Raw genomic sequence first — 13,205 nt, 5'->3', positions numbered from 1 at the left:
GACGACAGGCTTATCACCATTTTTTAAACGTATACCTCAAAATTTCAGTGGTGATGAAAACTTACCAATTCATTTGTTACCCATAAGATTTTGTTCCCCATCAAGAGAACATCTGGATGATATACTTAAATGGAAACTAAGAAAATAATTGAAAATTTTAATTAAAGCTCTAAGATGAATAAATATAAAGTTTGCTAAGTCTTTATCTAATTTTTAGCATATTCTATTCTATGGAGCTTTGATTATTTAACACACACACACAAAGCCCATGAAACATTCATGTGACCACAAACTAACTGCCACACCCACTGAAAGAGAAAGGAAAAAAAGCATTTAAAAGCCAAGCATGTTAGTTCATTTTTCTCTGCCTCCCCTTACTAGACAGGACTTTTCTTTCTCCACACTTAACTGATCCTTCAAAACCCCAATCAGGTGTCTGTCTGTCTAAAAAGCCAAGCCTAATGGAACAAAACAACATGAATTTGATCCACAGATATACTAGTCACATGCCCTTAAATGTGAAATCTGCATTTGATTTTATACTTAATTATAAAGTACAGCGACTCCATTGTCTATCAGTGGTTTTATACTCTTTACTGTCTAAATGCTCATTGTCTATCTCTTCCAAATATTTACTTAGGCTGGTACTTTGCAACAATTTATGATTTATGTTATGCTGCCATCTCCAAAGCAATTGTAATTAAGTGGTACATAGTATCCAGAAAAATTAGTATAGCCTCAAAACATCTCTAACTAGCAAAGTAGAAGCAATTTTAGCCACCAACTTCATGGTGAGAAAACAGGCTATACAGAATTCTTCTTTACTTGTAATTAGTTTTGATGTATTTTCTAATTGAGTTATACTTGTTTTTGAAAAATACACAAACATGATACTAAAGACATTTTCAAAGATTCTTCCACTAAAAATGTTGTATGAATAATGTGGAAAATTCCAGCACCCAAAGGGTGGCCACAATTTTCTAAATTAATCCTGGAAAATGTTAAATCTGGAAATGTTTTATGCTTATTAAAAATCACATGGAATATTTTAGTAACATGATTATTAATGCTAAAAGGCTAATGTAGATTTTTTTCCTTCAGTTCAGTTCAGTTCAGTTCATAAGTAACTATTTTAATCACTGTATTTATGGCTATGTACTTACAGAATAATATTCTAAGCAGACATAGACGTTAGAGAACAAAGTAGTATCACTCATACACCTGGCTTGGTGAGGTCTCTGTTAACATTATTTACCTACACATAAAATAACTGGAGGGAACAACACTCTTATAACTTATTATTCAGCTTAAAAAAAAAAAGACTGAAAAATAATCTAGAAACAAATAGAAAATTCTATACAAGATCCTCTACCTACAAAATTCAGTGTTTCTTTCCTGAAGTCCTGAGCTGTCCATATGCACATACTGTTGCTTCTGAATTAGAGGCTGATTACATTTAAAATCATTCTGTAGGAGAAAAATGATGACATTTTATGATATTGAATTATAAAGTATAAACTGAGGGTATATATAAAAGTTCTCTAGAGTATGTTGCTACTGTTTATATATTTTGGCAAATTTATTAATCTAAAAATCTGGAGCTGTTCAAAGAATAAGAGGCACAGAATGAATGCACAGTGGGTATGGGAAGAGCATTTAGAAGGAGAGCTGTTAAGTGGGATTGACCTGCTCAAGAACCCCCTGAACTGAGGAGACATGGGTGTGTGCCTACCATCCCCTCCCTCCCCAGCAACTCAATTCCAGCCCCCACCCACTCCCCAACGACATCAATGAGCGTTTTTGTATTCCATCATTCCATGTAAACATAGAAGGGGAGAAACACCAGCAACGCTAAGATCTGCAATTCATGATACTTTTGAAATCAACCATAAAATCGTGAAAAAGAATTAAGAATTTTCCCATGATATACAACTCTATATAGTCCCTGTTACATAAACTCAAATCCATCTCTATATTATCAAAAACTTAATATTTAACTCCTTAAAATTAAGAATCAAAATCAAAATCCATAGACAGCTCAGTTCTATAATTTCATAAGTATTCAATTTATACTTAAAATGTAATTTTAAACATTTAAAACAAAAAAAATTCCATGCAGTAAAAAATAAATATTTTACCATATCCAAAATTATGATTTAGTCTCATAAACAGAAGCTTTAGAAGGAATGCAACATCAAAAAAATCTAAAAATCACGTAGGATAGAAAAGTGAAAGAAAATCCAGAGTGTGTGAGAAATCTGAAAGTGTGGCCTAGGAGCAAACAGTGAGTACAAATAAACATGCAAAAATGTCATGAAAAGCTGCTATTGCCATTGAGGCAGATTTCCATTCTACTTTGATCTATGATTATATTTTAATTGTGCTCAGCTAATTTCTTTCACTACACAGTACTAACATAAATCATTTATAAAAACTCATTTTAATTAAAACAAACAAAATGCCAGAAGGAAACAAAATCAACTCTGTTTTCATGTTTGTATCTGTGTGAAAATAAAACAATTCCAAGAGAATTTTGTAAGATTCAATCAATAAACATCTTTAAGACATCAGTGCCATATTTCCAGCAGGGAAAAAATCATTTACTTTAGGCCAAGTAGAAAGGCAGTCTCTACCAGCATGATTTAATGAAGACAAATTAGATACTTGCATAAAGGCATAAGCTCAAAATCCTTTTACATCTGGGGATATACTTTGTGGAAGATTTGCTTTCCAAACTGCATTCTATTTGATCTCATGTTAATCTGACATTTAAATAAACTGCTATTACTTGAGTAATTTTTCATACTGTGGCACAAAGAGACATGGAAATGTATATGTCACAACAAAATACATGTCACAAAAAAATTTTTCTTCATATGAAAATTTTTTTCAAAAAGAAAGTGTAGGAAAATACTGACATTAAGCTTCTCCATCAAAGGAGATTTGTCATAATTAAAACAAACTTAAAAGAGCTTAGACATAATTAGAGAGGAGGAAAAAGGATATTCTCTCATCAGCTAGTCAGTGATAGCAAAGAGCCAGTTTCTGGCTATAAAGACATTTATTTTTTTCTTTTGTAATCATACACTGAAAAATGTACCAAGAAACTAAATCAAGTTCCTAAATTCAAGGAAAATATTCCAATTGCACGTGTCATCTTCAATGCATGATCATTTAAACAACAAAAATTTTCAACCAAAAAATTTTCTCCACTAGTAAAGATAAGTAACATCTTATCTCATACCCATCTTTTATTCCACATCAGAAGTATATATCAAAAAAAAGTTAAACCCAACAATAAATCTTTCATGAGAAAGAACTATTAAAATGAATTTTTCTTTTGACAAAGGATTTATACTTCAGCAACCTCAACAAACCTCAACAAAAAGAGAAAGTAAAATTGTGTTTTACAGAAAGCAAATATAACTTTGCTGGCTGCAAAAGCCTCAAATTCTACTAAATGCAAACATTCTTTAACCTAATTTCAAGAAAGAGGCACAAAGAAACCAAGAGATATAAAATTACTAATGAATTCATTTTTGTTGAAAATGTGGTCCATGGTAAAGTGAAACAAGGAGAGAAATCCAGTGGAGTATTCTGTTTTTACTGATAGCCTTGAAAAGTTTTTTCCTCCTGCTAAAGAGATAAAAACCATTTCTAGTGCCCTCTGCCTTGATTCCTTTCTTCTTGCACTGAGTATATGAAAACAAGTAAAAACACCTTCAGTTCATCAAGTGCCGATAGCACTAGTTCTGAAATCTATCCAAGTTCACCTACTTGTTATCTCAACTTTCAGTGTTCTAGTCCAAGCCACTAACCATCTCTACTCTCAACCACAATGAGAACCTACTAAAATAGTCCTTTGCTTTCACACTTACCCATGTATAATCCACTCACCAGAGAGTAGCCTAAGAGATCTTTTTAAAACATATATCAAATATTCTCATTCTCCCATTTTAAAATGTTTCAATGGCTTTCAACTCATCTTGTAAAAGGAAGAGCCAAATGGTAGCCCAGAAGACCCTACATGATCAGTTCCCTGACAGCATCTTCTTTCCCTTCTTGTCCCATGCTGGCCCTCATACCGCCCTCAAATTAAAGTCGCTCACACCTGGCACTATTGACAGATTGGGCAGGACACTCCTTTATGATGGGGGGCTGTCCATGCATTTTAGAATCTTTAGCAGCACCCCTGGCCTCTACCCACTTATACCAGTAGTACCAGCAACCCCCATTGTCTCTGGACAACCAAATATGTCCCCAGACATTGCTTTTAGAGAAGCTCATCCCCTTTACCTGAAATGTTACCCCTAATACCTGGATTGTATGGCTAGTTCCTTATCATTACAGTGTCAGCTTAGCTGTTTTGGCCTACTCGGAGAGGCCTTCTCTATTTATCCTACATAAAGCTGCACCTATTTCCATCATATCTATAGCCCAGCATTTCATACAGGGTACGAAGTCCTCAAAAGGTGGTTATTGAAAAAATGCAAAATGTATTTATGAAAAAAACTGCTTAAGTGGCAACATCTTAATATTTCATGTATGATGCCACAGCAGCGCTCCTGGATAGTCCCCTATACTGTATTGCCTGCATCTTTCAAATGCATGTCTTCCAAAGCACCATTAATTCTTAGTAACAGTAGTGTTACTGCCAGTTAAAAGGAATGTGTATTTGTTCACTGTGCCTTAACAAAACAGCCCAACCCTAAAGCATCCTTCCAAATGGTGAAGAACAGAGAGGTAACATGACCTCTTCAGTAGAGCACTGGAAACACTCAACATGCAACCCACAGTGAAAAATAGCCACAGCAAAGGGAATTCTGGTTTGTTCCATCATGGACACAAAAGGCTCACCACTGTATCTAAACAATCACTCTTCAATTTATCTTGGTTTAGGTAGGTACAAAAGGTCCATAACTTTTATTTGAAAAATAAAAACAAATAAGAGGAAAAACATGACTTCCATTACTTCGAAAGCAAAAGGCTATAATGAATGAGATGTGAGAGAGCTGAATCTTAGTTGATCAATCAGCTTTCAGTGTTTTCTTTAGTGTTTTCACACGAACCAGTAAAAACCATTCAAGTTAACCATATGCTGAATAGTTATACCGTGCAAAATTATAAAGCCTCTGATTAGTAATCCAACGGGATTCCATTCAACTCCAAAAAAGCTGGATTCCCTTAAGCCACAAATATCCTTTTAGTTAATTCTAGAATTGTTTTTGATATTAGTACTGTGAATATACATTTTTTGAGAACGTCAGTGCAGTTAGTCTTCCCAAAATGTTATCATTACTCTTGATTACTAAAATATATTTCTAGATACTTCATCAAAACTACTGATTTAAAAAACTATCATTCATCAATGCATTTATCAGAGAACTTTTCAAAGGGGCAAGTGAGAGCTTGCAGATCAGTATGGGAGAGGAAAGAAAAAGCCAGCACATACCAGTTGTGCACCATGAGTTTCTGCACAGCCAGAAGAGCATTGTAGCGAACCTGCTGGTCCTCGTGGTGCATGTGGTTCATGACCAGCTGCTTCCCACCAAGCTGTTCAATGACCCTGTGGAGTAGAAGCCACTTTGTGAAGATGCTGCAATTCCTTGCTAACTCACATTGTCAGTCGTCAGAGAGCCCATATACCAGAGTGCCAAGGCATTTTAAAGAGAAAAATTCCAATACAGGTGAGTGAACCAACACATCTTTTTCAATATCATTTTTCCTAACTCACAGATTTAACATATTCAAGTATTTTCTCTTTTGAATTCTTACTGGGGAATCCAGCTGTCATTCTCATTTCCTAATCCAGGCAAGTATCCTCTACCTGGATACCTCACAAACTATTGTAGTATTCTAGAGTACAGTTTTCTAAGTTGAGTATTAAAACTGATTACCAGTATTTCTGGCCTGCTTAAAAGCAGTATACTGAACACCACCTAATGTCTGTAACAGTATCAGATCAGTATTAAATCCACCAGTTGCCATGCTGTGAGCGAGGCTCAGATGACGACAGCAGGAACACAGGGTTAAAAAACACCTAGCAGAAGTCGTGTTAATTTCCTAAAAAAGACTTGATTTATAAGATATCTGTCCTTTCTTATAATGACAAAAGATGCCACATGACCTCCTGGCCAGTGAAACAGAGGAGAAAATTCCTACTGTCAAGAGCACCAAGGTGACTGACAACTGACACTGCTTTTTATCACTGTGTCCTGCAACACCCTGAAAATCCAGTTATCACAGATGCAAATATGAAGCAAAAATGGTGATTTGCTTCATGAAAAGAGGTTCTCTGTTCATTGCAAGGGTGCAGCTGTGGCTAGAGCTGTGGAGTCTTCGGCCCATACCATCTAGTGGGCACCACCATCACTACCACACAGTCAACAATAATGCAGGCGGGGCTTTGGTGGTTGCAGACAGTCTCAAGGACAGGTGGATGGCAGTCAAGAGTGTGAGAGGTTTTTGTCTGTAAAGCTTTTTATACTTTATTATTAAAGCATCTTTAAAAAAAATACATTGAACTGAGGGGGAAAATACAGTATAAGTATACCCAAACATCAGTTGAGTGCTTGTTATGCTCCAAGTACTACGCTTTAAAACGTTACTTTATCTAACACCAGCTCTGCTCATTATTGGATAGATTACATTAAGTCATTTAACCTAGTAAACTCCTTCCTGCCAAGTGAGGGGAACAAAGACACCTCTTTCATGGCATTGCTGTGAAGACCAAAGACCATAAAGCCATGGTCCCTGCAATATGGTACGCCCATGTCTGTTGTTATAATGATAATGACACTGGTGATGCTGATGGTGGTGATAAGGACACAGGGGCTACTTCCCTTCAATCCATTCTCCTCCAAGCAATCTTTCCAAAAATCTGAATTATCACTTTCCCTGCTTAAAACAATGCCTGACTGGGTCCTTCACAGTCTGACTTGGAGTTACAGTCACACACACCTTTGCTCTCTGCACTGACTCCCAGGCCTTCTTTCAGGTCCTTCAACCACAGGCTCTTGGTACATGTCATTTTCTCTCCCAGAAGCTTTCCCACTTCATTTAACATCCCACTATATAAAGATAATTTCTATGCACCTTTAAGATCTTGCCTCAATTGCCATTTCCTCAGAGAAGTCTTCTCTCTGCCCACATTAATCCCTCAAACATGCCCTTTCATGGCGCTATATATCTTTCCTTGTACTCATATGAGTTGCAATGTTATACCTGAATGACTTTATAAATGATGAAATTTGTCTTCTTCATTATACAAGAAGATCCATGAAAGACAAACTATGCATGGTGTTGCTTACCCTATGTTCCCAGGGCTCAAGACAGAAAGTCCTCATCAAATATCTATTAACTAGATTATTGTATTTTCTTAATATGTACTACATTAATAATAATATCTATTATCATCCAGTTTATTTTTGTCAAAATGACATCATTAAAGGACAAATAAGCCTTCAAAAAAGATAGGCTTTTATAGTAGCAAAACTGCCTAATGATAACCCTCCCTCAATTGCTATAGCATACTATTGCCAGAATCCCAACAGCGAACATTTACGCAGCACTTACTATCTGCCAGTTGTTCGTCTTTGCACTTTCCATTATTAACTCTTCCAAGAGTTTTATGTAGCCTAGGATGGCAATTGGGATTACTGATGGAAAACAGAAATTTAAAAGAAAAACATACAAATCAGGAGTAACATTCAGGAAAAAAAGTCCTAAGGTCCAATATGCCTTTTTCTCCCATGTGCTTAGAATTATCCATTGCCACACTAGAAAATATTGATTTCCCTAAGGGGATGATTTAACTAGACATCAGTTTACCTAACATTTTTTGTAATCACGTTAATTTTGTGGAACTGCTAAAACTCATAGGTATACATGTACACATGCGATGATGATAATAATATGGAATTCCTTCTGCCTCAATATCACTGAGATGCCAAATCAGTAGATATCAGACACTAAAGTGAATCTGTGAGAGAACATCACATACAGAATTCATAAAGAACTCTAATAATTTTTAATCCCCTCGGGGAATTCTATATCAAATATTAAAGGATCCAGAAAGGAGAAGGATGATTTGTATGTGTTCTGTCGAACGTGATGAACCACATGGTAGGTCCCTCCCCAGCAGAAAAGAAAAAGGTGGTGATGGCTTCTAACCCCATGCCAAGGAAACCACACACAGAGACAGGCACATATTCTCTGCAGTGGCCCAAGCCTGAGAGGTCATGGTAATCCACAGCAGCAAAGTAGAGGGAGCAGCGTCAGGATCAGCCGAAATTCCCAGAGCCTGGGGGTCCAAAGAAGTTTGAGTGGCACCACGAGCCAGATGAAACACAACAATGGCTCACCCCAGCCTAGGAGAGCTGTGATGAATGACCCAGAAGAAGTACCTCCAATATACCCAAAAATTTGCTCCAAAGAGAAATTATCAGCTTCAGACATCCACCAAGGTGGAAAAACATAAAGCAGCCATCAATAATACCAAGTAAAAAAATCCCTGCTTCTCCCTGTTGCCTCCTCCTTCCCCATTCACAGCCTCAGGAAGACTGAGGCAGCAGTAGGTAAGCTCAGGGTAACAGCCAGGAGGCACCTGGGTGGCTTGGTGGGCTGGGCCTCTGCCTTCAGCTTGGGTCGTGGTCTCGGGGTCCTGGGATCAAGCCCCATATCGGGCTCCCTGCTCAGTGGGGAGCTGCTTCCCCCTCTCTGCCTGCCTACTTGTGATCTCTCTCTCTCTGTCAAATAAATAAATAAATAAATCTTAAGGAAAAAAAAAAAAAAAGAGCCAAGAAGAGAAAGGACTGTGGGCCTGCACCTGCGCGGGCATCACAGATAAAACAGAGAAGTACTACTTTTGAATAAGTAGTATGAAGGGCTACAAGTGCCTTCAACCAAATCATTTTTGTGATTTAAAATGATCACAGGGCTGTGAGGGGAAAAGTCATAACCCACCTAGGTTTTCATCCAAAGGCATGAAAATATTATCATCCCTGAATAAGTTTTAAAGGGGTTTGGGGGAACAAATGTGAAGACATTCTTATTTTACCACAACCTCTTATTCAACCAACCAATCTGGTATTAGTATGTATGAGCTACTTTGGCGGGGGCCTGTCACACCTGGCTTCTTACTCCCCCTGGTTAAGGTAATGCCCCTGTCTTCCTCTGCCTGTGCCTACTCCTCCCAGGGGATACTTCTGTGCATGGTGATTTTGCAAGCAGGAATCCATGACACACAAATCCACTCTCTTTTCTCTTCCACACTGGTTCAGTGCCACCTGGGGCTAACGGGTTCAGTAATAGGAAGGCCATCTGTCTATTATCGACTTTCTCAGGGAAGATTCTATTTTGGAATCTATGTTAGCTCCTTTGTCAAGTTTCTCAATAGTCTGGCAGACAAGTAGGAAGGGAATTATTTATTGGGCCCCATCTGGATCCTCCAACACATGGAAAATACAGCCAATTCTCATTATTTCTATGGAGGTTGTGTTCTATAAAGTCACCATGAATGCTGATTTAGTGAATACTGAGATTCTTAGGGGAAATACAGGATTATGGTCCTGCAAGCCTCTGGTCATGACATTCCCATCAACTTATCAATACATAGCCTTGTTTTACACGTTTCTGTTTAAAGACAACTTAACATCTATTGTTGATTCATCAACAATGAACTCATAGCCAACAGCACCATAACTCATGCTGGAATGAGCCTTATCTAACACATGCACTTCTTCCATAAGGTACATCCAAGCCTTCATGGGCTCAGAACACCAGACAGCACTTCAGCTTGGAGGCCATTTTACACAGTGAAATCACCAAGAAAAAGCATAAAAATGCAAAAAACATGGCACTAAACAAATCTCAAAAAGGGCACCAGTTCATAGTATAAGAGCTAAGACAAGAAGGCTGAGCATTGCCTTCTTAGACTTTAGTTGCACGCCCAGCAACTCAAACTTTCCTCTGCCCTGCATGTGTCTACAAATAATCTTGAAAGCATGAATATTAATTTAGTGATTATCCATAAATTTTTTTTCAGTGTTCCAAAATTCACTATTTATACACCACGCCCAATGCTCCATGCAATACAAGCCCTCCATAATACCCACTGCCAGACTCACACAACACCCAACCCCATCCCCTCCAAAACCCTCAGTTTGTTTCTCAGAGTCCACAGTCTCTCATGGTTTGTCCCCCCGTCCAGTTTCCCCCAACTCACTTCTGCTCTTCATCTCCCAAAGTCTTCCGTGTTATTCCTTATGCTCCACAAGTAAGTGAAACCATATGATAACTGACTGTCTCTGCTTGACTTATTTCACTCAGCATAATATAATTATACATAATTATACATAAATTTTAACAAACAGGGAAATTCACAAATACAGAACCCATAAAAAATAAGGATTAACTATACATGAATAAACACAATCTCAAAAAGCTACCATCATATGTGTACAGTATGATGGGCTTAAAAATCAGAGATCACATACCATTTATAACAACAACAGCATTTTATACATGCTGGGCACAAAGCTAAGCATATTTTTTATGTCATGTAATCCTCACAGCAAATGTGCTGCCTACCCCTCTATACACTGGTGTTTTTGACATTTTAAACCCTTGCCCTTTATACTATCTTCTCATATTACTAGCAGCAAGTAAATTTTAAAGAATTTTGCTTTTAATAATTTACATCATTATATTTATTCATTAACCCTTCATTTCAAAACTCCAGAGATTCCAACAGATCTCACAGAGGGATGGACAATCTCCACTCCATGGAAATTCAGTGCTATAAAATGAAAAGACATTTCTTGTCTTCTAAATTTAATTGAAACACCAATGACTTTCAGATTATACAGATGTCCAAAATCACTGATGCTTGAAAAAATAGTGAGAAAAGAATCTCCCCAGTTAGTATATTAATACAAGACATCATTAACACAAGACACCATTAAAAAGACAGGATAGTTGAATGATTTAAGTTAGGACCTAGATCCAAGTACCTTGTTCATAAGGTATTATCGAATAACGGAAAACTTGCTAACTGTACTCCGAAGCAAGTCCTGTCACTAGCACATCAGGCTTTAAAGACTTGTAGTATTTAACAAACTCAGTATTGGCAAGAATTTTTTTTTAAGCGACTGAGAGAGGGGTTGGATAGAGAGAGAGAGAGAACACACACAAGTGCATGAGTAAAGGAGGGGAGGATCAGAGGGAGAAGGAGACTCTCCACTGAGCAGGAAGCCAGATGTGGGGCTGATCCCAGGAACCCAGGATCATGATAAGCCAAAAGCAGATGCCTAACCAACTTAGTCACCCACGTGCCGCCTGGCAAGAACTTCTAAGAAATGTGCAGCTGGTGAACAGAGAAATGTAATTTTAGAATAAACTTGAAATATCCTAAAAAGCACAGCACTATTTTTGTTTGTTCTAAAGGTCTTTTCCCCTCTTAATGTAGTTCTACAATATATAACAGAGTTACATAAAATATCTTGATAAGGATTCTACTGTTCAGGATATTACCCATGGTCAATGAAGTTATATCACACTATAACATATTATGATTCCACAACATATTGCCAAAAATGGTTAAGGTGCATGTACTTACACACAAGTAGATACTTGTGTATCTATGAAAATAATGCACCCTCTAGAGTTTGTAAGTTTAATAACACAGAAATCACTATTTTGTACTTTTCCATTTTGTTCCCCTTAAAGAAGGTCATTAACATTTCTAAAAATAAAAACAATTTAGGTCAATATTTACCAGGTTTTTAAATGGGAACATTCCTTCGAAGCTTAAAAGTGGAAGAAAACACAAAGATTTTTCACTGCAATGTAAGCTCCATGAGACAGTACTGAGAATGCTGCCCAGCACACAACTGATGTCAAATAAAGCCTTAACGCCTAGTGAATTAATGAATTTCACCATATGGTAACTGACATTAACACGATAAAAATTTTATGAAAAAAAATGAGGTATAAACAGCAAACTTTGAAAATCTCTATCTCAAATGTAACAGCTAAATTCCCAATAAGTCACATAAATAATTAAAGTACAAATTAAAAGCACCAGGCACAGGTTTCCCCCATAAGAGTTTAAAGAGAAATGGTAACACTCATTGCTGCAGAGAAGGTGGTAGAGATGCTATTCTCACACACTGCTGCTTGGAGCTTGAAGTCCTCTCTATTTAATAATGTTTTTAAAATCTCAGGGCGCCTGTGTGGCTCAGCCATTAAGCATCTGCCTTCAACTCAGGTCATGATCACAGGGTCCTGAGAGAGAGCCCCAAATCGGGCTCCCTGCTCAGCAGGAAGCCTGTTTCTCCCTCTCCCACTCCCCTTGCTTGTGTTCCCTCTCTTACTGTGACTCTGTCAAATACATTAAAAAAAAATCTTTTAAAAAAAAGGTAAAATAAAATAAAATTTCAGAAGTACTTATATACTTTCTCTCAGTATTTAAGGGACCAGAAAAAAAAAAATAATCAGAAATGTCTGCAAAGATGTTCACTCTGTTTTTATAATATTGAAAAATTGGAAACATACCAAATGGCCACTAGTAAAACTTGAACACACCATCATCCAGAGGAGTCAAGATGGTGGAGAAGTCGCAGGCTGAGACTACATCAGGTAGCAGGAGATCAGCTCAATAGCTTATCTAAACATCGCAAACACCTACAAATCCAACAGGAGATCGAAGAGAAGAACCGCAATTCTAGAAACAGAAAATCAACCACTTTCTGAAAAGTAGGACTGGCGGAGAAGTGAATCCAAAATGACAGGAAGATAGACCGCGGGGGGAGGGGCCGGCTCCCGGCAAGGAGGACAGCAACGGAGCACAAAATCAGGACTTTTAAAAGTCTGTTCCACTGAGGGACATTGCTCCAGAGGCTAAACCGGGGAGAAGCGCACGCAGGGTCAGCATGGCCCCAGGTCTCACAGGGTCACAGAAGGACTGGGGGTGTCAGAGTGTCACAGAGCTCGCAGGTATTAGAACAGAGAAGCCGGCTACAGAGACAGAGCCGAGGACTGAACTCTCAGCTCGGGGTTACCTTGAACCGGTCGCGGGCTGCGTGAGCTCGGAGCGCGGCTGGAGGCTGGGGATACGGGAGTGATTGGGTGCTGTTCTCTGGGGGCGCACTGAGGAGAGGGGCCCCAGGCTCTCGGCTCCTCCAGGCGGAGACTGGGGGGCCGCC

At 38.1% G+C, this 13,205-nt stretch overlaps 1 protein-coding gene across 2 annotated transcripts in view; it reads right to left on the bottom strand.

Annotated features, from left to right (window-relative positions):
• The window catches only part of ATP6V1H (ATPase H+ transporting V1 subunit H), a 144,597-nt gene that overhangs the window by 32,617 nt on the left and 98,775 nt on the right, over positions 1 to 13,205 (bottom strand). For both annotated transcript variants that reach the window (XM_046026704.1, XM_046026715.1), the window contains one exon: positions 5,453 to 5,566. In XM_046026704.1, coding sequence (XP_045882660.1) covers positions 5,453 to 5,566 — 114 coding nt within the window. The remainder of the gene's footprint in view (positions 1 to 5,452; positions 5,567 to 13,205) is intronic.

Source organism: Meles meles, chromosome 1 (assembly GCF_922984935.1).
Source record: "Meles meles chromosome 1, mMelMel3.1 paternal haplotype, whole genome shotgun sequence".
In the NCBI taxonomy this organism is placed as follows: domain Eukaryota; kingdom Metazoa; phylum Chordata; class Mammalia; order Carnivora; family Mustelidae; genus Meles; species Meles meles.
This window is presented reverse-complemented; position numbering and strand designations above follow the sequence as displayed.